The 20380-nt window shown below is 45.5% G+C and overlaps 1 protein-coding gene across 1 annotated transcript; it reads right to left on the bottom strand.

Moving 5' to 3' along the window:
• Positions 1–13576: 13576 nt before the first annotated feature.
• Positions 13577–18534, bottom strand: LOC135400003 (E3 SUMO-protein ligase PIAS1-like). The gene is made up of 2 exons (XM_064631743.1): positions 17824–18534; positions 13577–14091 (listed from the first exon to the last, which is right to left on the bottom strand). Exons 1-2 carry the CDS (start codon positions 18358–18360, stop codon positions 13750–13752), a joined length of 879 nt encoding a protein of 292 aa, XP_064487813.1. The 5' UTR covers positions 18361–18534; the 3' UTR covers positions 13577–13749.
• Positions 18535–20380: the final 1846 nt, after the last annotated feature.

The following is a 20380-nucleotide window of genomic DNA, read 5'->3' as shown; positions in this document are numbered from 1 at the left end:
TGCCTCGTTAATATGGACCCCGTTAATATGGACAACTCGAATTATGGACGATTTTTGTGGGCACCAAACTTTTCAATGCATTTTCGTCTCGTTAATATGAAAACTCGCTTTTCGGACAGTAGACTGTCCAGAACGGTACAAACCATATGTAGTCCATGTATTTTTGTCTCGTTATTATGTACGGTATCGGTGCGGATGGCAAGCATCTCCCCACATTCAACAGGATAATTTTTTAAAGAAGGACGTTCCGTTGCGTAGGGAGCTATGCCCTCTTCTTCGCAACCGTCCACAAGAACTATAAGAGGAAAATGCTTATTTGCGGACATGAAGAGCCTGGAAAATCCTGTACGACGTGATGACTTCCGAACACCACGGGCAATTGATCCTGGTGCAAGGAGTTGTACCTTTAGTTAAACATATTGCAGTCGTTTGGTAGCTTCCGAGAATAGAGGCCGTACAGTTGCCAAGGGAAGTTGTCACGCTCTGGCGTCGACGACTTCTGCAACGGCAAGCCAACGGTCACGTCTGCTATGGCTCAGGCTGCACTACAGACGGCTCTCAAATTTTGAGGACAATGAGCAGCAGGCTTTAGTGTTGCCGACGTTTTGCTAATGTGCAACGAAGTATACCTTCAAGCAGGCACTAATTCGGGATTTTTTTTTTTTTTCAATAAACCTTCAGCATTGTTTTTGTTATTTCCTTTGTATTCGATAATATGGACGATTCGGTTTATGGACGATTTTGGTCGGGGACGAAAGTGTCCATATTAACGAGGGACGACTGTATATCTATGGTGAGCTAGAACGAATGGTGTGCTGAACGGCGGCTATGGTGAGCTAGAATGACTGGTGTGATTACCGGCCTATCCAATGCATGGGCGCGCTTGGTCACGGCCGTGGCACCCGGCCACGTGCGATTGTTTACATGGATGCGCTGACTCTCGCTGCGCGCCTTGATTTAGATTGGTGGTGGTGGTGGTGGTGCGATGTTATAAGGAAGAGGAGTGAGGTCTGCCTGCTCAGACAAGGCGGCAAGTTTCACTCCTTTGTGAAAGGGGAGGGGGAGAAGGGGAAGTAACAGAGAAAGTATAGAGGATCAGAAATTAGAAGAAATGAGTAATTAAAAACATAGATAAAGAAATACTAAGAAGGGGGGTAAGAGTAAAGGGAGGAAAAGAGAAGGAAAGCGGTCACGACAGTTCCACAGAGGAAGCGAAAGCTAGGAGCGCGTCTCGCGCTTTTCTACGCTTTTGTGGTACTCCGAGGTACTCTTCTGTTTCGAGTCACATGTCCTTCCCGTGAAATACACAGGTTCGCACCGCGCCGGCTAGGAAACAGAACAGTACCGATGGATGGCTTATCAGGGCGTCACGAGTTTGTCAGTGGGTTTCTTGCATGGACTCGTGACCAGCTTACCAGACTGTATAGAGACAGTCACGTCTAGAAAATGCACTGATGCTTGAGAAAGGTTACGCGTGAACGATGGCCTGATGTACGGAGTTAAAATGCTCGAAAAACGCAATTAAGGATGGTTCATCACCCGACCATACGATGAAAATGTCGTCAGTGTACCTTAAGAAGACGGTTTAAAGACGGTTAAGAAGAAGAAGGTTTGCTCGGGAAGGATGCTAATGTTTTTTCACTGACAAACGCCAGTACCTTCATTTTGACAGCTACAATCCTAATACTCAGAAAAGGAACATCCCCTTTTGTCAATTCACATGTCTAAAGCGGATATGCTCTAACCCAGAAGATTTTGAGGCATGCACTGAAGAAATGTCGAACGATTTTAGAAAACGAAATTACCCGTCCAACCTTATAAACAATGCTCTCTCCACGTGCAAATCTCTAGATCGAGATAAATTACTTTCACATGAACCGCTGCAGCAACAAAATTCCTTATCCTTCGTTACCGCATATAACAAAGCACTGAATGGCGCAGGATCCATCTTCACCCGCCATCTCAACATACTTCACAGCGACGAAAGACATAAAATAAACTTTCCTGCTCCCCCCAATATCACATTCCGCCGATCACGTAACATTCGTAACTTACTAGTTTCATCCCGTCTATCCCGACCAAATCCAGCTACCATGTACCATGTAGCAGCTGGCCTGCACCCTTGCCCTTTTGCCATTACTGGGTGTTCCCCTTGTGGTAACTAACGCTGCCAAACATCTCACTTCATTAGCCCATGTACATTCATCTCGAGCACCTCAAATTCCTTTCGGAATCCGACAGGGATTGCACTGCAATTCTTTTAACATATGCTACCTTATTATGTGCACTAAATGCTGTAGTGGGTGCGGACTGCTGGGTGCACGCAATGCGAGTGCGTCGTGCAAAGGCTGGTAGCCAATCGCAGGAGCCTTCCACGGATGAGTGGGCGGTCCCAATTGTAGGAGTTAAGTTGTCACTGACTATAGTACATTCCTAACAAACTTCTGAGCAAATCCTGCAAGGCCGATTTGTAATATTAGTGCCATCAAAGCTACTAGACACGGACCGGAAGGCTTGGTGATCTCCCGAGTGAATTCGATCATCTAGAGGGTGCCCCAGAAAACGTGTCATTGAATTTTAATTTAAAAAAAAGAAAACTACGCCACATAGAATCATGCGGCCAAAGGCATTTGTCCTTACTAGGTTTTTGCCACCTCCTGATGTGCATGTCATGTAACCTAAGTTTAATTATGTAAATTTTTGCGAACTGAACTCGGAAATTTGCCAAGTAACGGTAACTTTTTTACTTCACCAATGTGCAGACAGTGGCGGATTTAAAAGAGGGGGGCGACCCCCCCCCCCCCTGGACAGACCCTTAAATCCGCCCCTGTGTGAAGAGCGTGCCGAATTTACTAAAATGAATGATAACTGACAGGAATATCGAGGAGCTATTGTATAGGGAAAAAAATAGCCGAAAATCGTGCTCTACGGAGCTCGCAGAGGATAGCGCGCGACGAATTTTTTAGCGGAATCATTGTCAGGCCGACGAAAGGATGTTGGAAACCCAGGCCACACCGGCATGGTAGAAAGAGATCACACAGACATAGCTTACCACGTCCGGCCTCGGCTGGGACCATACCTTCCCTCTCCCAATTTAAGAAACTGTCACTTTTTCTACTATCACTCTGTGAGCTGGGTTTCCCACCTCCTTTCGTCGGACTGACAGCAATTGCGCTCAAGAAGTCCTCGCGCGTTATGCACAAAAACGCGATTCAAGGAATGGGCGCGCCATTAGTGCTGCCACCCCGTGGTAGTCACAGGAACTGTGCACGTGTGGACTGCCGTTTGCCGAATTCGTTCATTTTCCTGTGTGTATTTTCGTTCATTTTCGTGTCCGTTCGTGTTCATTTCGTGCCGGTTCATTTCCTCCCGCTCGGGAACCGGTGTACAACAGACATCGCATGGGCCAGCACTCCTCACGTGAACAACTATGCATATCGCACGCGGAAGTAAGCAATCTTCTTTTTCCTTGATCTTTCGAACGTTGATACGCTACTCATATGTTCACCGGATGACTAGTTATATGGAACGTTACGTTATCGTCAGTCATATACTCATTAAAGATGGCGGCCACCAGTATTCATCCCAATGGTAAGAGCGATTTTGGCAGTCCACCCCTGTCCTCTGCGTCGTCGCTGGGAACGAGGCTGTATGGAGCGCACGGAGACTAGTGGTGCGAGAGTAACGCGACAAGGTCTATCCTCAAGTGCCACGAGAAGCATGATGTTCGGCTATTTTTCCCGACAGGATAGATCCTCTCACATTGGGGGTTAATGAAAGACGTGTCTTCCAAGATGCGCAATGAACATAAAGAAATGAAGAAATGAAATAAAGAAAAAATGGTATTCCTGCACGATTTTTTTTCCGGACGATCTACCCAACGGATCCCAAGCGGATATGCAAGCTCACAGTTGAACGTGAAAAGTGTCGGCGTTCTCCACTAAAATGAAATTATACGTTTCTTATGCATTGCGTCTATGGGTGTAATGCAGGCGAACCACGCTTTAAGTTTTTGTCCGCGAATCTTGGGCATGGGCCTTTCCGAAAGCCATGCTGGTGGCCAAAGAATAATTTACACTTTCGAGATAGTCCATAATATGACAAATTACGATGTGTTCAAGTACGACACTGGCTTGTTAGGGATATGGGGCGATAGTTATTCACGCCCTCTGCATATAGCTACTACCTAGCTATCTACCAGCTATTGCCCGACTTGTGTATAGATACCACCTTTGTCACCTTCCAATCTTGTGGTCGGTCACAATCAGCTAAAGTTTTGTGATAGATTAGACAGAAGAAGTGTGAGACCAAGGGCGCATATGTCCTTACCCAAGCAGCACAATGTACTTAAGGCTACGGTCTCACGGTAGCCATCTTGAATTTACTTACGGACTTGCTACGGCGGGGCGCCACCGTCGCGGTTTCCGTGGATGACCCCGTTAGGGAGAACCGCCCGCGATTCTCCCGACTGGACCCTTTGACCTTGAGTCTCTTCTGTATGCCACCGTACCCGGTGTTTATACAGTAGCACCCCGATTCGTCCAAATGTTTATTTCGTCCAAGTATTCACAACGTCCAAGTACTCAGCACGTCCGACAAAAATTGGACATAGTGGTCATTGGACGAACTGAACCAAAGGGGGGAAAACTTGACCAACCCGTCCAAATAACCGTACCGTCCAAACGCTTGTTTCGTCCGAAAAGGGAGGGGGATCTCCGAATGCGAGTGAACAATTGCTTCGTTTACGATTGAAGGTAGGATTTAAACATTCACACCGAAAGATGCCATGCCATACACCAAGTAAAACGAAAAACAAATGCTCAGCCTGCTCAGTTTATTTATTGTTCTTTATTTCTTTCTTTTTTTTTTGATTCCAACAACTGACTTATTAATTGAAGGTAAGATTTAAACATTCCCACAGAAAGATGTTATACACTGAGTAAAACGAGAAACAAATGCCCAGCCTGCTCCGTTTAGTTTTTTTTTTTTTTCTTTGAACAACTAACTTATTAGTTAGCATGGCCCAGCAAGTGGGACATGCGCTGCAGGTATGCCTTGATGACATGAGCAAAATGCTCTGTTACGTCTGTGAAGGGTGCTTCGTTTCCCAGCATCATTTCCCCTGAGCTGTATTTTCCGTACGCCCATGAGAAGGAAGAGCGAGCCTCTTGTATCGTCTCCTGCTTGGCGAAGCCCCGTTCAACAGCAGCAGGATGCGTACCTGCAAATGGCGGTAAGAAGCATGAATACAAAGAGAGCAAGCGAGGAAGTATATATGCTATATTCTATTAATTATCATGATGATGTTCCCTGATTATGCGAATTTGTTGCGTACCTGGTTGTGCTTACATTGTGTATGGTTGACTTAAGTTCGACGAGGAACTTCGAAAACGTCATGTGGGGTTGGCTCTTGAATTTCATGCGCAGCGAATTATGCCACCCTTCGGCGTGATTGTTTGTGCGGAGATCGTCCTCATCCGCAAACTAATTCCAGAGATGAACGTTGGTAAGCCACTGCCGCTCGAAGTAGTCTACGTAAAGGCAAAGGACCGCAAGTTTCCTTTCAGATCCCTAGATGTTTCCAAGAAAGATCACTGACATTGGGAAACGCGGTACTTAGCGAGAACACAGTTATGGAAAACAACACATCGTTAACTGGACGGTCACTGTAGGTCAGCGGTCCTGTGAACGGGTTTGTGTTTTCTGTGATTCCCCGTTTGATCGATAATCCATTTGCTTTCATGAATACAGTCACCTGCCATTCACCCAGTGTCAAAGTGGCCTGTGCTTTCATGAATGCGGCCAGGCAGTCGCCTGCCGAAAGGAGCAGAGCCTGTGGGAATTCCCCCATTTGGACGAAATGGACTATTGGACGGTACGGGTACTGGACGCGCTGGGCAAGTTTCTCCTCGCCTGTTCATTTCGTCCAAGTGTTCAGTACGTCCGATTTTTTTTGGACGAATTAAATATTTGGACGTTGTGAGTACTTGGACGAAATAAACGTTTGGACGAAATGGGGCGTAACCGTTTATACGTGTGTAGAAGGGAGCATTGTCTCGTAAAAGCCTTCTGAAACTGTCGTGCAAGACGGCGAGTTGATTTTTGGTGCTTTCGTGGTTTGAGTAGCACGGGGGTAGCTGCCGCGCGCGTAGCGTGTGACGAAGACTGTGCAAAATATAATATATTTGAGATATAAAAAAATATATATCCCAAACGCAAAATGGTCAAACAACCGTCATAACAAATGGACGCAAATACTAAATAATTGCAGTCAGCTGTGAAGAGTCTGTTCACGTGCCGATCGGTAGCAGTTTTATCTCAATACAGCTTACAGAAACAGGATTTCTTGAAATGAATTATGAAATTACCACTTCTGTTGAAACTAGAAGTTCAACTCACAGTAAGCACACAAAATGATAAGAATCAAAGGAATGGCATAACCGAAGTAAAATAGGGAAGTCAACAATTATACGCTATGTAACCTGTCCGTATTTCGCATAGTAGCGGCCGTGACTAGTAGGTGAAGATAACTTTTTTTTTTTTTTCTATTTGGCTGCGATTCGTGTTATCGCTTTGTGAGATGACGAGAGGTGTGATGTGTAAAGAGGGAAATAAAATGCGGGGGGAAAGCAACAAAATTGACAGGCAAAAATATATTTCAATATATCTAGCGGTATCACATCTCGGGAGGCCCATGACTGTACAGTTTGTCAACTTAGTAGACGCATCAATTCGATTTGGAATTCGAACATTGAATTCCATATTTGATTAGGAAATGGAATAGGATATACGATTACTCGCTTCGGTGCTCAAAAACCCAAACATTCACACCGTCCTATGTATGGTGCTGCCTGCAGCGTCCATGCCATGTGACGTACAGTGTGCAAAAAATGAATTAATCCTCTCAAATGCAAGATGACAAAACAATCATAATAAAAACGACATTGTAGTCAACAGCTTTTTGCTGTGAAGTTGCTTGTTTATGTGTTTTCACCTTTATTTCTATTATTTCAGCTTGAAATTATTTATAAAATTACCCTATGGAACCGAGCAGTCACGGAAATGGCATACTGGCATACACTGCGCACGGAAACTGACCAGCATCAATGCCCGTAATACGGAAATGGCATAAACGAAGCAAAAATAGGGAAATTGCCCGTTTTACTCTTAGACCCGTCTGTATTCCGCACGGCAGCCGCGGTGACAGTACCACAATGGGCAGTGCTGTAGTCGCTAATCGCTATACATGATTTTCATTAGCTGAGGAGCGGATGTGCTACGTTTCTAACCACTAGCGGAAAAGTAATTTCCGCCACAAAGCTTGGCAGCGGATTCGATGCTGCTACAGCTACTTTGTCGGGATTTCAGTGGCAAAAATGGAAAGAAGTATACCGTATCTCAGGGCGTTCCACTTGGACAAGGCGGAGCCGTGTCTTTAGCCCCACAATCCAACATGATCGGGTGATATGGTGACATTTTTCAATTTCTGCGCCAACCTATTCTGTCTAGAATCCTGGTTTCAGGGCTGGTATCGACGATTTTCGTGCTCATTGCTCCTGATTATAGCAACATGTAGTCAAAATGGGTACGTGTTCGCCACAACGCGAATACATTATTAGTAATTAGGAAGAGTGATATATCACACTATCGTTTAGAAATGAGTAGCGCCGCTTGTAATTGTGCTACTTTTTAGAGGAGTAGCGGGTAGCAGTAGTCCGCCACCTAAATTTGGTACTGGGCGCAGTTATTGCTTTATGTGATGGTAAGACGTGTGTCCTTTCTCAGAGTCAAGTCGCCGATTTCGCTACTTTAGTTCAGTCTTTTCCGCCGCGTTAGTTTGCAGTGAAGTGATTGAAGTGATCGTCCTTCTTGCGAGCGAACAGAGGATCCCTCATGTAAACTTCAGAGTTCAGTTCAAGAAATTGGTTTCCATAAACTGATTTCAAATAAAACAGCATCGCGTGGCGAAGGTTCCTCACAGCAAAATGCCTGCAACACCATGCCGTCCCCTTGTCTACAAAATGAATTTTATCCTGGTTCTTGGAGCACCCGATTCTTGAATTTGAACTTGTTCTTGGCGAGGAACGGCGCAATCGTGAATGACAGGGGGACGGCTCTTTCTCTTTCTTTTCTCTGGAAGGATGGGGAGGGGTAGAAGGGAGCATGGTACCTTGCAATTGCAAACAAGGAAACGGAGAGAAAGCAAACTGAACCCAACAGAGAAGTGTGCTTGAAAGACAAAAGAAGCGAAGAAGCTGACCCACAGCTACCTGTCGTGATGATGTGCCCTGGCTCCATACTCCAAGGGCGAGATTTTGCACACACCCCTGAACGCGGTGTCTGCCGCACTTCTCATGTCGCTTCTCGAATTGGAACACTGGCGAAATTTGCCTCGAACGGTATCTTTATTTTCGAAAGTAGCATGAGGTAGACATGTTTCAGATGGAATTATGCCTCTGTGAAAGCTGCAACGTTTACCTCAGTGGAGCGGACAACGTCACGACCGAGTTGTACGTAACACGTGAAGATCGATTACTCGTTTAGTGAATTTGACTTCAATCAGTCTTCTGCGAGCAAGTAATTTTTCTAGGTAAAATGAATATAATTTTGAGTGATCAGTTACACGACGAAGTGATTACTCCGTTTTGCGTAGTCTAAAGTTCCGCCAAGAGCCTCTCTCCCGCCATTCCAGTGCGAATATATTTGCTTTGAGTGTATTTCTCGATGCTGTTTGATCACCCTTGCTCCGGCGTGACCTGGTTATATCGTACACAACGACGTCGCGACGGGCACTGTTCTGATCACGTGGGCGGTAACGACGAAAGTAACGCGTTCCATCTTTATCTGGTAACGTACCACATTTCGAGTCCAGTTATTCGTAAAGGTAGAAAATTTCTCACACAGTACAGGAATAATTTCAACAGAAAAGTAAGGGGGCCTAAAATAGGACTGAGAAAATACCTATCAAACCTGCACCCCGCGGGGGACGTAATTGTCAGGGTAGAACAACAACAACGGACACAATATAACCGTACGATCAACAAAAATACTCGCGGCAGGAACCTGCGTATACGGAATCACGCACGGGGCCAACGTTTCGTAAGTCAGGGAGGTCAGAGGACAGAGAACCGCTACGTGATCACGTGATCAGCACATAGGAACCCGTGCCATCTCTCGGCAACCTCTTGCAACGCGAAGCTGCCGCTGGTTTCAAACGCGTACGGCAGGTGGCGCTTGTCACCATATTTTCTGCATTTCTGTGTGCGATTTTGAACCACGCTAGTTTATTTATTATTCTTTCATTTGCGATAAAACTTTGGACATCACTCCTGCTGATAATTACCTGCCCGCTGATCATATTTTCAGCCGAGAATAAGTACAGAATAGTTTTTTATGGCAAGTGTAAAAGTAGCGTTTTTTTCTTAAATTTGATAGGCAATAATCAATTAATGACGCTTTACGCGAGAAAAAAAGTTCTTGACTATCCTTTGTATACTGTGCAACGTCACTTTGAAAAAAGATTGACAGCGCTATCTCTTTTCGTGTTCGCATCATCCTTGATTGAAAAACACCAAAAATGGAAGATATAGTCGTCCTTCTCGCTTTATAACGCCACAGCTGATCATCACATAAAAAAACGAGTTCTTGGCTTAGCTTGCCCAAAGAACAAGCTTTCCAACGGTACCAACATATTTCACGTTAGTTGCCGAGAAGCCGTGTAACCTTTGAGTGAAAATGACACTTTTCGGGTGATGAGTGGGACCGTAACCTTAAAGTCGAGTGCAAAAGGGGTGGACGGTATGTGTCTTATCAATGTTCTTTAGTTTCACCAGCCTGTTCAAGGCCTTCCACATACCCGCCCACCCCTATTGCACTCGACTTTTAGTACATTGTGCTGCTTGGGTAGAAATTCATTCGGAATTAGGTCAGGGCCACATGACTTTTTGATGTCTAACTTCAGAACCAGACCAGCTTTAAGATCCCTCCCCTGGACAGGGGTGCTAGACTCGTCAAAGCAGAACTAAGTTCAAAAGATGACGTCGCGCGGGGAGGAGTTTGGAACTTCCGAAGTTCAAGTAAAATGTTTCCCTTTCCCGGCATCTGAAGTTTGGTCTACGTCAGTGCATGATCCATTTCAGTGTGTAGCGACCCGCCCACTGGCACGAGCGTGATAGAATGAAGAACGAGAAAGCGCACCACTTCTGTCCGCTCCGGTGAAGAGTGAGAACAATACACCTTTGAAGGACTTAAGGTCAAATCATGCATTGTCAAATATGTTTGGGCTGTGCGAACATTAGAATATTTCGGATCTCGAGGCGCATGACTGTGTTCCGAATCGAATACGGAATTATATGTTCAATTTTGAATCGAATCAATATTTCTTCCAAACTGAATACATACAGGAACACCATGACTCGAGGCCTCATCCCATGGCATCACAAAACACCCGCGCTACAAGTAAATGGTAATAAGGAAACGGAAATCTGTTGTACGAAAAAAGAAAAAAAATCGAAAAGACGAAGCACCCGGTGACACGGCTTTTCTTGTAACCTCCTCACTGCTTCAGATAGCTACGTCGTTTCAACCTTGCTGCCGCTATGGGCAGAAGCAAGGAAACTGAAGGGGAGACTCATCGTTTCTTTCCGCAGTATTCTACATTACGTGACGAAGTAATTAACGCGGTCGAGATTTTGCTCAAAGTAAATTTTCCCCAGCTATTTTTGTTGTAGTAATGTAATGTGTTTTGTGTTGAACTTGGTTGAGAAAACGAAATGCCCTTTCTGTTTCGGACAAGGAAAAGACACAAAGAAAGACAACAAACAAACGAAATGAAAAAAAGGTTGTGCTGAATTGGCACATTTCAGAGATCTATTCAGAATATTTCTCCCGACTGAAAATCGAACAAGTGCGCGCAAGTCACACCAAAAGTTTGTCGATGACAAGCGCCAGTGACACCCCGAAGTAGAATTTTAAGCCTCTGTTTCGTGCCACATTACATGACACACCCGCTGTATCGGCATGTGTGCTATACCTGTATTCGGGACCAGTGAACACAACAACGCTTTTTTTTTCTTTTTCTACGTATCTGCTGGCTTATTTTTCAAAATGACCCTGTGTACATTTGAGCACATGTAAACAGACTAGTGCCCGCACTGCGACGACACTACCACTTCATGGTAAAAGGGACGGAAAAGTCGCATGTCCGAAAAACCCTGGGTCCGTGCACTTGCAAGCGCTCATTTCGAGGTGCTGCTCCGCTGCATAGAAGAGCAGCGACGCTTTCCAACGTCCTGCACATGCACTGTTCATGTCTCTGTTGTGTGCATCTTATATTTGGGATGCATCTCTAAATCAGAAGGAAAGCTGTTGTCCTCCTCCGCGTCTCAATGGAAAATCTCATTTTTGTACAGCAAGGAAACCAGGTGAAAACAAGTGGACATCACGGAACCTGTGGCCATGGGAAGTACAGTGTCGTACGTGAAGAACACAACAATCTTGTGCGCAGTGATATCATTATCCGTGACGAGAAGCGCATCTTGTGTGAATCTTGCAATCTCAGGACAGAACTTCACCGCATAGCACGTTATCCGTAAACCATAGACACGAATGATAGGATTACCCCTTCTGATTCAAAGAGCGAGGGGGCGTATAGCAATTTGGATATATGATAATTGCTGTAAGTTTCAATGTTTCAAGTTACGACGAGTCTAGCATCCCAGTCTATCTCATTTGGCACAGATTCTATATTTATTGCCGGCGTGCGTGGTGCAAACACGCTATGAAAAAAATATGTTGAAAAATTCTGCAATCTCATCAGGATCAGATATGTTCCTACCGCTGTAAATTGATCTGTCGACGGGCTTATCGATTTCCTTCGACATGTCCGTAGAAGTTCCTTGGGTTTGTTTTCATGAAATTTTTCACCGTGTTGCTCCAACAGCGACGTTTGGCCCCATGTAGTTTCCGCTTGAGCAGCTCCTTGGTTTTTGTCGGCATATGTGAAACTAAAATATGATCAAAATCGAAGGAAACGGCAATCGGAAGAAAGAGTGGCTCGGGAGGGACCCAAAAACCCCCAAAGTCTTGCACCGAGCGATTGAGAGAGCTACGGGAGCGCGCCGAAGAAGATTAGCGGTGGCGGCAAATTAGACTGCCGGCGCGCACAGCGAGCCCTTACCCTCTACCAGCGGGGCAACTTCGACTTATTCGAGGGTGAAAGTGGAAAAGTGAGTGGGAAAGGAAACCTACAAAGACAATGGAGTGCATCCACGGGGGGGGGGGGGGGGAGTTAACCACCGTGAATGGAGCCAGAGTGGAGGGAAGCAATCGGAGATCATGACGTTTTCATGCAAAACACTACGGCTCGCACACAACTGAGCCCGTTCCTGTTTTGTTTTTTAATTCCGTCTTAGCGCCGCGAAGCAACCATGGGTAGGAGTGGTGTACAGACGTGGACAGATGGAGAGAGGAGAGCAGGAAAGCAGGGGGAACAAGGGGGTTAATATGCGCCCTGGGAAGACTTCAGGGGAAGTGTGGTGGAAAACGTCTAGGAAGTCTGTCGGAAAACCCATGGAAAATCAGGCAGCATGGCCGTGTCGGGATTCAAACCCGCCTCACCTCCCAGTCTCGGCGCGGACAGCGATGATGCCAACCACTATGCTACGGGAGCTGATCACAGTGAGCGGGTAAAAGAACTATAGCGACTTCGTGGCCAGAGTGAATGTGTGCCCGTGTCCTCCTGAACGAGGTCTTGGTATATTGACGACAGCGCTATGTCGGCATAGTGCAATTGCTAGCACACCTGACCAGAGATCTCAGTTGCCTCGCGACGTAAAAAAAAAAAAAAAAAAAAAAAAAAACAATTATTAATTACACCTGACCAGAGAGGTGTGGGTTCGACTCCCGCCACCGGCCCTCGCTCACTTTTGGTCAACTGCCACCCTTCATATCCCATATGCCTTCATTCTTCACATGACTTATTGTTTGGGCGTTGATGATGCTTAAATGTTGTGTTTGTCTTTATTTTTCACTCAAACTCTGCAATTTACGTTATTCACTTCCTGTTGCTTGCCAGGTTTCGAACTTCTGTGATTCAGCTTTGTAAGTCGAAGCTGGACTTCGTCCTTGGTGCCATGAAATAAATCGATGGGCACAATGTGTGACGACTACGAATAAAACTAAGCCTCTGTACAAAAAGCCTCGTTAGTTTTTCTATAAAAAGTGTCGAATTCAAAACAATGGAAATCATGCAGCTATGACGAGCGTTTTGATCGATATGTAGCTAGACAAAATGCGGGGGAATATGCATATAGAAAGTGCACACAGGAAACGTCAGAGTTACTACTCAAAGGCTATGTATGCGCGCTGTCTCTGTTTTACCGTAATCCCGAAATCTCGTCCTGGGATGTGTCGGGAAAAATCCTGATATCCTGGTTCTGAAAAAATGTCCCGAGATTCCCAAAACTAATAGCATTCCCAAAACGAGAGAAATCCCTCGATTGGAGCCTTCTGGATGGGGCTCGTTTCGCTATAAAAGACCCATCCCAAGTTCGTATCGATGCAAATAGCCATCCCATCTTGTTCCTTTCTTTATTGTAGTCGTCATTCAACGTCACGTCTGAATAAAAACGAAATAAAAGTATCTTGATGCTTAATCCTTTAAAATAATAAAACTGACACTTCAAAACATCTAGAGCACTATTACATTAGACCCATACTTAAGTTAAAACATGCTTATACAGTTGGATATCATGCCTCATCCCGTTGAACTTCGTCCGTTAAATCAATTGTCACATCTTGTCTCCTCCGCTTCAATGGCACCGGCGAGTCCTCCACCGTTATGACCGACCAGTCATTGGCGTTCACGGCCGCCCAGGTACCGTCTTCATGGAGTTCCACTTCTGTGCAGGAGGACGGCACTTGTTCAAGAATGGTGATCCAAAGCTGGTCGATTAGAAGGTCGGACACGTCGACCACGTTGCTACAGATTGGGCAACGCCACGCCCGTCCGCAAGCGCTCTCGTTCTTTTCTAAGTAAAACAGTCCATCAAAACATTGCAGATGGTTGCAGAGAAGCCCTCGACAAGGTACCTGCAGTAGATCGGAGTAGGAATTGCGTTAGTGATATAGGGCGATACGTTTCCACTACCGGGCGAGCGCCCCCAATATAGGAGCTCTTGTCATGACTTCTCCTGCTAATGTAACAGCAGAAAGGATCGTGTTGCCAGGTCACTTGGGCGGAAATTCAGGAGGGGCGCATCGAAAACTCAGTTGAATTCAGTAGGTGTACTAGAAACAATTTATTCTTAAAGAAAAGGGGCGAAACGCTCCTCTACGACCCGACTAGTGGGCCATATGATAAATTAACATAAAATTTTAGATATATATACGAATACGCGGTAGAATAAGCGTAAAATATACTCGTTATTTGGTGTACACAGTAAAGACGTGCTTGCACACCATCATTCACTCTCGCGCTCATATACATGGATGCATTCATGAAAAGGTAGATTTCCCATTTATACTCTTTTCAGAGCGGATTTTAAGGCTCTAAAAAGACGCGTTTTAGGCGCCTAAAAAGGCACTAAAAATGTCCCAAAAAGGCGGGGATTTTTGTCAGAATAGGCACTATCGATATTGCACTACCGGCACTACGAGCGATGCCGAGCGCATTGGTTGCTTTACGGTAACATGTCACTCTATCGTGTGCACTTCAGTGGCAATTGCTGCTCAGAAAAAGTATGCTCCAATTATAAATTTTGATGTGATTCTTCGGTTGCACTGCAAAGATTCCATAAGGTCACAAGAGAAATAGGAAGGAAAATATTATGGAGATTTCGGCGTCCAGAAAACCGCTCTGATCGCATGGCACTCTTTCTTTTGGAAAGCGCCGTGCACGCATCTTCTTATTGAAAGCGTGAAGACAGTAGAAAACAAGCACCAGTTCAACGTGTTCCGGGATAAAATTCTGTCTACGAATTGTCCTACATGCCTAAAACGGCCTCGCGACGTCGACCGATTTGACGATGCATGCCGGTACGAGCACGGGTACTCGTGAGGGATATCGCCACGAGAAGGAGCCTTACTACCAGAGCTGTAAAGTAACTCATTAAAGGTAATTGAGTTACTGTAAGTAACTACTTTTTGCGTAACTAATTATTGTAACCAAATACTTAGTGAAACATGTATCCGTAACTGTAACTTAATTACTTTTTCCAGGAACTTGTACACTTAGGGAAGTTACTTCTCCGATCGAGTTCCCATGTGTGTGTTAGGACCTGGCGTGGAACTTGATTCCAATGATAACCTTAAAAATGCCCTGGTGTCAAGAACAAATTTATCAGCATTATCAGCGCGACTGACAAGCATGTTGTGGGTCGTTCCTGAAGTTTGTTTTCAATAAGTATTACGTATGAGACACTGTATGTCACCTTGAAAATGAGTATCTGAAAATAACTGAAAAGTAACTCAACGAGTAACTGACTAACTGAGGTGCATTTCTGTCTAGGTAACTTTCCCTGTAATTTCGTTACTTTTAGAGTCATGTAACTGTCAGATAATTACACTTTGTGAGTAGTTTATACAGCCATGCCATGGTCACCACTAAGCACAGCTGCAAGGGCAGACGTGGTGTTGCACCGTGTACAAGGAATACAGGCGAAAAATAATAATCGATTTTCTGCCACAGGGGAAGACACTTGCATTCTGTGACGTAGCGCGGCAAAGCGTGTCCTCGTTTTTCGTTGCAAAAACTATGAAATAAACATGAAACAGCAAGTAAAGTGCCCATTTAGACACTTATCGGCGCCCATTTTCAAAAAGGCACTAATAAAAAAAAGGCAAAAAAGGCATTAACATTGGCGTACTAATGGGTCCCCTTCGACCTGATTCGTGTTTAGAACATCAAAATGCATCATCTGTACGACTCCCAACGAAAAGGCATATGCCTGAAAATCCGCTCTCTAGCTCCTCACAAAAGGAGTAAAGATGGTTCTTTCCCCTTCATTTGAGAGGAAGGTGTACAGAGGTGTAATAACCTCACGGGGAAGTGGTAACGCGTGCATCTTACTCCTTCTCTCCTCGACCACTCCGTCGCCGCGCACTCTCATCCTCGCATATAGGACACATAGTCCTCAATATTTTTTAAACGTTTAAGCACATTAAATCTCAAATGTGCATTTCCGTGATGATGTAAAATAGGTTAACTCTGTCTCTCGTGAGTCGTCACCAGCGCAAGCAAATTATTTGTGAACATGTTTGATTGTACGCACTCTTGTACTCTTACGCGACCTTTCACGTCGGTTTGGAGTTTTGCGAACGCAGGTTTGTGTTCAGGACACCAGAGTCCATCCAAGCATCCATCAATCCATTAGATAGCCTCGCGAACTACTGCTGCGACTGCACGTGCAGTAGCAGGGCAGTTAACGAACGTAAAAAAAAAAAAGACAAAGTACGACAGGAAAAGAAAAATTAACAACGCACCTTAGTGTCCGGGGAAGTGAATCTCGTGGATGTAAGTATGTGTACTTGTCTCGTTGTTGAAACAATGTCGCAAAACCCGCATTGAAATAACTGTGCCATCATGCTTCCTTTCTTCCCAACGCTTGAATAAGCGTCACCCTGGGACTCGGGGCTTTTGAAAGGATTCATCTCGTGACTTATCCCCGCCCGTTGATTTATCTCTTTCCATCGTACGAGAGCACAGTTTCGTTTTGAAGCCCCCGCAAACGCGGCAATACAGGAGGCCGCGCCAGCGTGACGTCATTACTCGGGCTTACCCACCCCTCCCGACCTTGGGATGGTGAGTAGGTCGAGCTAACCCGACAGCGGACCGTACCTGGTTTTGGAACCGAACCGGAGTAGAGACGCCATCGAGTAACTCGACCCGATTTTGGAACGCCGCTTCGTATTCCCGAGTTAACTCAAGTGGGTTTAGGAACGCACCCAAACAGTGACAGTTCCTGAAATTGGCAGAGGGAAGGTATGGTCCCAGTTGAAGCAGGACGCAATAAGCTATGTCTGTGTAGGCTCTCTCTACCATGCCGTATCGTACCAGCCCTCCCCTAGTCTACCCAGTCTACCAACGTCATGATGACGTTTCTTGGGTAGATGTCTATTGCTGGCGTCCTTGACCGGGTTTGAAGTCGCAAACTGGAGATCAAACTAACGGCACGTCCTAACGGCGCTTGTCTGCTGGTGTAAGATTCAAAAGAATGTTCAATTCCTCACGTAACTGTCTACATTTTGCCCAATATACTGGCTAAAAGAACGGGTGAGGGGGGGATGGAATCGAGTTTCGTGGCTCACATTCAAAAACGCAAAAACTGTCGTGCAAACTACTCTTTGTTGTCTGCAACGTGGAATTTGAGTCGGCATTGTGCTCATATACTAGAGCCTCTCTCTCGTAGTGTGTTCTAACGTGATTCGGAAGAAAACACAATAATCACCACCAAGATCAAGTTGTTGTTGTTGTTGTTTTGATTCCCCGAACGCCCATACTCATGGGCCCGATGCTGAACAGATCGTTATCCTTATATTTAAAGTCGGCGTGCTCCAAAGGTGCTGTGGCCCAAGCAGCACAATGTACTGAAAGTCGAGTGCAATAGGGGTGGGCGCTATGTGTCTTATCAAAGTTCTTTAGTTTCAGGAAATTGTTCAAGGCCTTCCACTTACCCGTCCACCCCTATTGCACTCGACTTTCAGTACATTTTGCTGCTTGGGGGCAGGCTCGCGGAAGAGCTCGTGGCGAATCACGGGCCGAAGTGATGCATTTAACGCGCGTTATGGGATAAGGACAAGTTGAACATCAGGCCCATCTGTTACCTTGATCCTCGCCTTGCTCAGGGGGCAGTTGAGGCACACCACATCTGTCATGATGGCAACGTCGTGGTCGTGGCTGCTTTTGATAGACTTCGATATCATCGACTTGCTTTTTTCGACTGACATGACGCTTTTGCTTGGTGGCAGCACATGTAGAAGTTCTGCTGTAGAGGCACGCTCCACACATTCAACAAATATGTCCATCCTTCTCCTGCCTATGTTTTCGCAGTAGAAGAGTTCAAGCAGGTTGACGCCACTCTGCACATATGGCGTAAGATTGACGGTTTTTGCCGACCATCGCATTGGCTTCTCGTTGATAGCGACGCGAAAGCAAATACTGCCCTCTGCTGTATTGACGCGAACTAGTATTAGTTTTGCTCTGGAAACACACTCACCCGACCAGGACTTAGGTACGACGAAGTGTTGGGATATGGGTAACATTGTGCTGCCTGTCAGGATACTCCTGGCTAAAATCTTATGCGCCCTGTAAAATGGCGGAACGCCCCCGCCTTCGCAGGCACGTTTTGAGGGTGTGGACATAGTTTGCTGAAAGGAAGGCAGGTTTTCGTCCTTCGTTCAAATGGGACGACTGTCGCGTCGACGCTGATGATGCGCAAGCACTTTGCTCGAAGGTGATGGTGCGCTAGGAGGACCGTGGTTGTGGTGGTGGTGGTGTGACGTTGGGTTAGGAGGACTGGTTACCTGCTCAAATAAGGCTACAACGTTGCCCGACTTATACGTTAGCTTCGTTTATATCTTTCTTTCTCTTTTTTTTTTTTTTGTTCATTGCTTGGATGGCTGTTTTCCCATGCTTGGTTACGATTATCAACTTTGATTTCCTTATCATGCAGTTTTCGTTCCAACAATATCGACCGGTGTCGTAATCAGTGCCAGGAGAAGAGAACACGTGACATGCAATGCCAAGTGTACGTTATGTATGAATCGACCAAGAAAAAAAAAACTATAAATTACGTCTTGTACCTTTGTCACACGGGTAGCAAGGTAAATATAAATGGTAGCGAAGGCGGGAAGAAACACGAAATCTGTGTTAGCAACCCTGCGCCCTCCATGATACACATGCGAGCGTGGTTGTTGAGGGGCAAACTACGAAGGTAAACATAATGTCTGCGCTAATACAATATGCATGTTTTTAATGTAGCAATTCGCGCGGTCTGCCAGTAATACGTAAGATTATAGACAGAGCCGAGTACTCTTCCGGTTCCTGTCGCTCTCCATGTTGTTAGCTACGAGTTTGCTGCAAGGTATATTTAAACTGGTAGCGAAAACAAGCGAAAATACTAAATCAGACCCATCGGCAAGGCTACCATCATGAGACGCGAGAGATCCATCCTGGGTGTTGACAGTAGAGGTACGATCGTAAACACAAAAACTTTATTACGTGGGCATGGGTTGTGTGCGTACTAATAGGTTATTCATAATTTCAATGTAGAAAAAACTTTCTGTTGCCCCACTCGTGCATATATACGAAATCATCTACCACCCGAGTACGTTTCCGTATCCTGCTCCTTTGCGCATGTGTCACAGTAGGCGTGTTTATCCGTGCATCTGTGTATCCGTGCATTGTAATGCGGAGTTCGTACACTTTTTTGGGTTAAACAGGTAGCGACGTTGACATCTCGGAGCTGTAGGCCAACACTATTAACGCGTGTGAACTGATGAATACAATGCATCCCCTGTTGATGGCCCCGCGAGAAAAAAATTCATGGGACCAGCGGCCATGATAGCGTGAGTGTTAGCAGGAATCAGCTGTGCACCAACGATGTCACGTTTTGTTGCAATGGCCACTCATTGAATAAATGCAAACGTCTAATCACTGCGTGTGCGTATTGCTCTAGGTAAGAAATGGAGCTTAAGTGAACCTTCCTCGTTTCTGTGTGATATCACGGTGCCCTTCTGTTTGGAGTTGTCGAGATATGTGATAACATATGTATTTCGTATTGATATGTTTCATTAATCTTGATACGATTTACTTTTTCTGTGTTCTCGTCTGGTACTGTTGCACGGGTGAGGAAAAGGGAGTACAACGCAAACGAAGTGCGCGAACGAAAACGTGCCATAGCCAATTATGCACTACTTATTATTCATACTGCTGACGTCACCTCTGACGCCATTTATTTACAATCGTAGTAGTCCGCGCAACGGATGGATAGCGCTGACCGTCTCTATCATGGCGTCATTCTGAAGACACAGGGGCCTATGGGAGTTGCGCTACCTGTTTAGATATACCTTGTTTGCTGTACGTTGACTGCGCACTTTGTGACATGCTTTGTGAGTGTTCATAGCCGTTTTCTTCTTCGTCGTCGTCTTTTCAATTTCAAACCACCAAGTGCAACTTGGGACATTCCTCGGGGGAATGCCACATTTCAGGACAGTAGCCAGCTATTGCTTTATTTGAGTGTCAAGAATGTGGACACTAATGAATTTTGAGCTGTCGGTTCCTCTTCCTGCCTTTGCGACGTTTGTGGGTGCGTGTGAGGAAGCCTTCAAAGCCAACGTTCCTCACCTCCCAAGGGGCCAGGTCCAAGCTGTGTGAAGCGTT

The sequence above is a fragment of the Ornithodoros turicata genome, chromosome 1 (genome assembly GCF_037126465.1).
Source record: "Ornithodoros turicata isolate Travis chromosome 1, ASM3712646v1, whole genome shotgun sequence".
NCBI lineage: Eukaryota > Metazoa > Arthropoda > Arachnida > Ixodida > Argasidae > Ornithodoros > Ornithodoros turicata.
This window is presented reverse-complemented; position numbering and strand designations above follow the sequence as displayed.

Coding starts and splice junctions, on each gene's coding strand:
- LOC135400003 (XM_064631743.1), bottom strand. CDS start 18,360: ATGTCCACACCCTCAAAACGTGCCTGCGAAGGCGGGGGCGTTCCGCCA. Junction 14,092..17,823: donor TGAGCAAGGCGAGGATCAAG/GTAACAGATGGG, acceptor GATCTACTGCAG/GTACCTTGTCGAGGGCTTCT.